Source organism: Octopus bimaculoides, chromosome 2 (assembly GCF_001194135.2).
Source record: "Octopus bimaculoides isolate UCB-OBI-ISO-001 chromosome 2, ASM119413v2, whole genome shotgun sequence".
Taxonomy (NCBI): domain Eukaryota; kingdom Metazoa; phylum Mollusca; class Cephalopoda; order Octopoda; family Octopodidae; genus Octopus; species Octopus bimaculoides.
In genome coordinates this window covers 111,797,885-111,799,358 of record NC_068982.1, presented here as the reverse complement: position 1 = coordinate 111,799,358, position 1,474 = coordinate 111,797,885, and the positions used below count along the sequence as shown (strand labels likewise).

The 1,474-nt window shown below is 32.0% G+C and overlaps 1 protein-coding gene across 9 annotated transcripts in view; it reads left to right on the top strand.

Moving 5' to 3' along the window:
- Positions 1-1,474, top strand: part of LOC106867486 (innexin unc-9) — a 371,622-nt gene that overhangs the window by 356,331 nt on the left and 13,817 nt on the right. The window contains exon 1 of one of the 9 annotated variants that reach the window (XM_014912371.2): positions 120-793. The exons of the other annotated variants lie outside the window; for them this stretch is intronic. Coding sequence (XP_014767857.1) covers positions 660-793 — 134 coding nt within the window. The 5' untranslated portion in view covers positions 120-659. Of the gene's footprint in view, positions 1-119; positions 794-1,474 lie in introns of those variants that run through there. 9 annotated transcript variants of the gene reach the window in all.

Sequence of the window (1,474 nt, the reverse complement as noted above, 5' to 3'; positions counted from 1 at the left end):
TGTGTGTGTGTCACGATACATTTTGTCTGGGCATTCATATGAGTAAACAGTGACTTGATGAGCTTTGTTTCAGAATGTCAGACAGTAAAGCAATTGGATTTATGCGGTTGAGGATCAGAGAATGAAATGATGTGACGCTAAGTCTCAAGCTGAAGCCCTGTGCTAGTCTAATTACAGCTGAAAGTACATTTCACTAATCTTTAATTATTTCAATAATGATTGGCTATCTTATTGAACCAAGTAGCTTATGCTCCTGAAAAACCAGCGTCATTTCCGTTCATATCTATGGTTAGCTCACTAGTGTCGAAGTATTTTCTTTTTTTTTTTTTCTCTCGTTTTTAATGTTAAATTATTTGCATTTGTACCTGAGTTAAATACAAAATAAGGACAGAAAAAATGGGCAGGAAAATAAGAAAATTAAATGAAATGTCACAAAGAGGAAAGAGAAATTTTATAACCAAAAAGAGGAATAACAGACCATTCGGAATACAACCAACACATCCTGCACCTTAACTGTGGGTTGTATATGCATTAGACATGTCCCGATAAAATTCTGACTGTCAACTGACGTTCTGACATTGACTATGCAACAAATAGATATTTCAAGGAAGGTCTAGTGTCAAACCCTTACTTCTAGGGTATAGTTATGGAAAGGCCGAATGAATTCTTTGATACCAAACGGGCAGCAAAGTGCTCTAAAGAAAAAGACAGAATGGCCAAATTTGTCGGCACTGAAGTCATTAAAGGAACTCAATTTAAAATTGCCCTCACCTGAAGGGGATGCTAAAAAGGGGTATGTTTTCTTTTATTGCATCGATTGTTGCAGAATAATTACAAAAATCATATTTCATATTTTTTCAATCACGATTTGGAAACTAAGTTTTGTTTATTGTTATAGAACTTTTATGAGATTGATCCATCATCATTCCTTACAAAGCTACAATCCTCATGTTTTACAGTTCCTACAGTCACTGATTCTATCGTAAATTAAACATTCCAGTAATTTAACTCTTTACCACCTTCTAATAAAACTATACAGTACAAAGTGCTTAGCAAATATTCAGTAGAGTATTTCTAAGCGAAGTGTTTCTTTCCGAAGCCTTTTATGTGTAATATCTAAAGATTCACTTCTTAATACACGGCAATAGCCTAAGAATGAATATACTTGCTTCTTATAAATTCTGGAAACTTTCGATTAAAAAATACAGTCTAATGATCTAAAAACTATTAATGAGTTTTTCTGTAATAGCTCCCGGAATAAAACTAACATAGTCTGTATATAATATTTGTTTCTACAAATGCAATCTATATAAATATTGCCTAAACACTTTGTACCGTTTATATTTGCAAAAAATGGTATGCAAATAGATAGATAGATATACACACAGAAAAGCGTATACGCATGCACATACATACATACGTACATACATACATATATATATATATATATATATATATATATATATATATATAT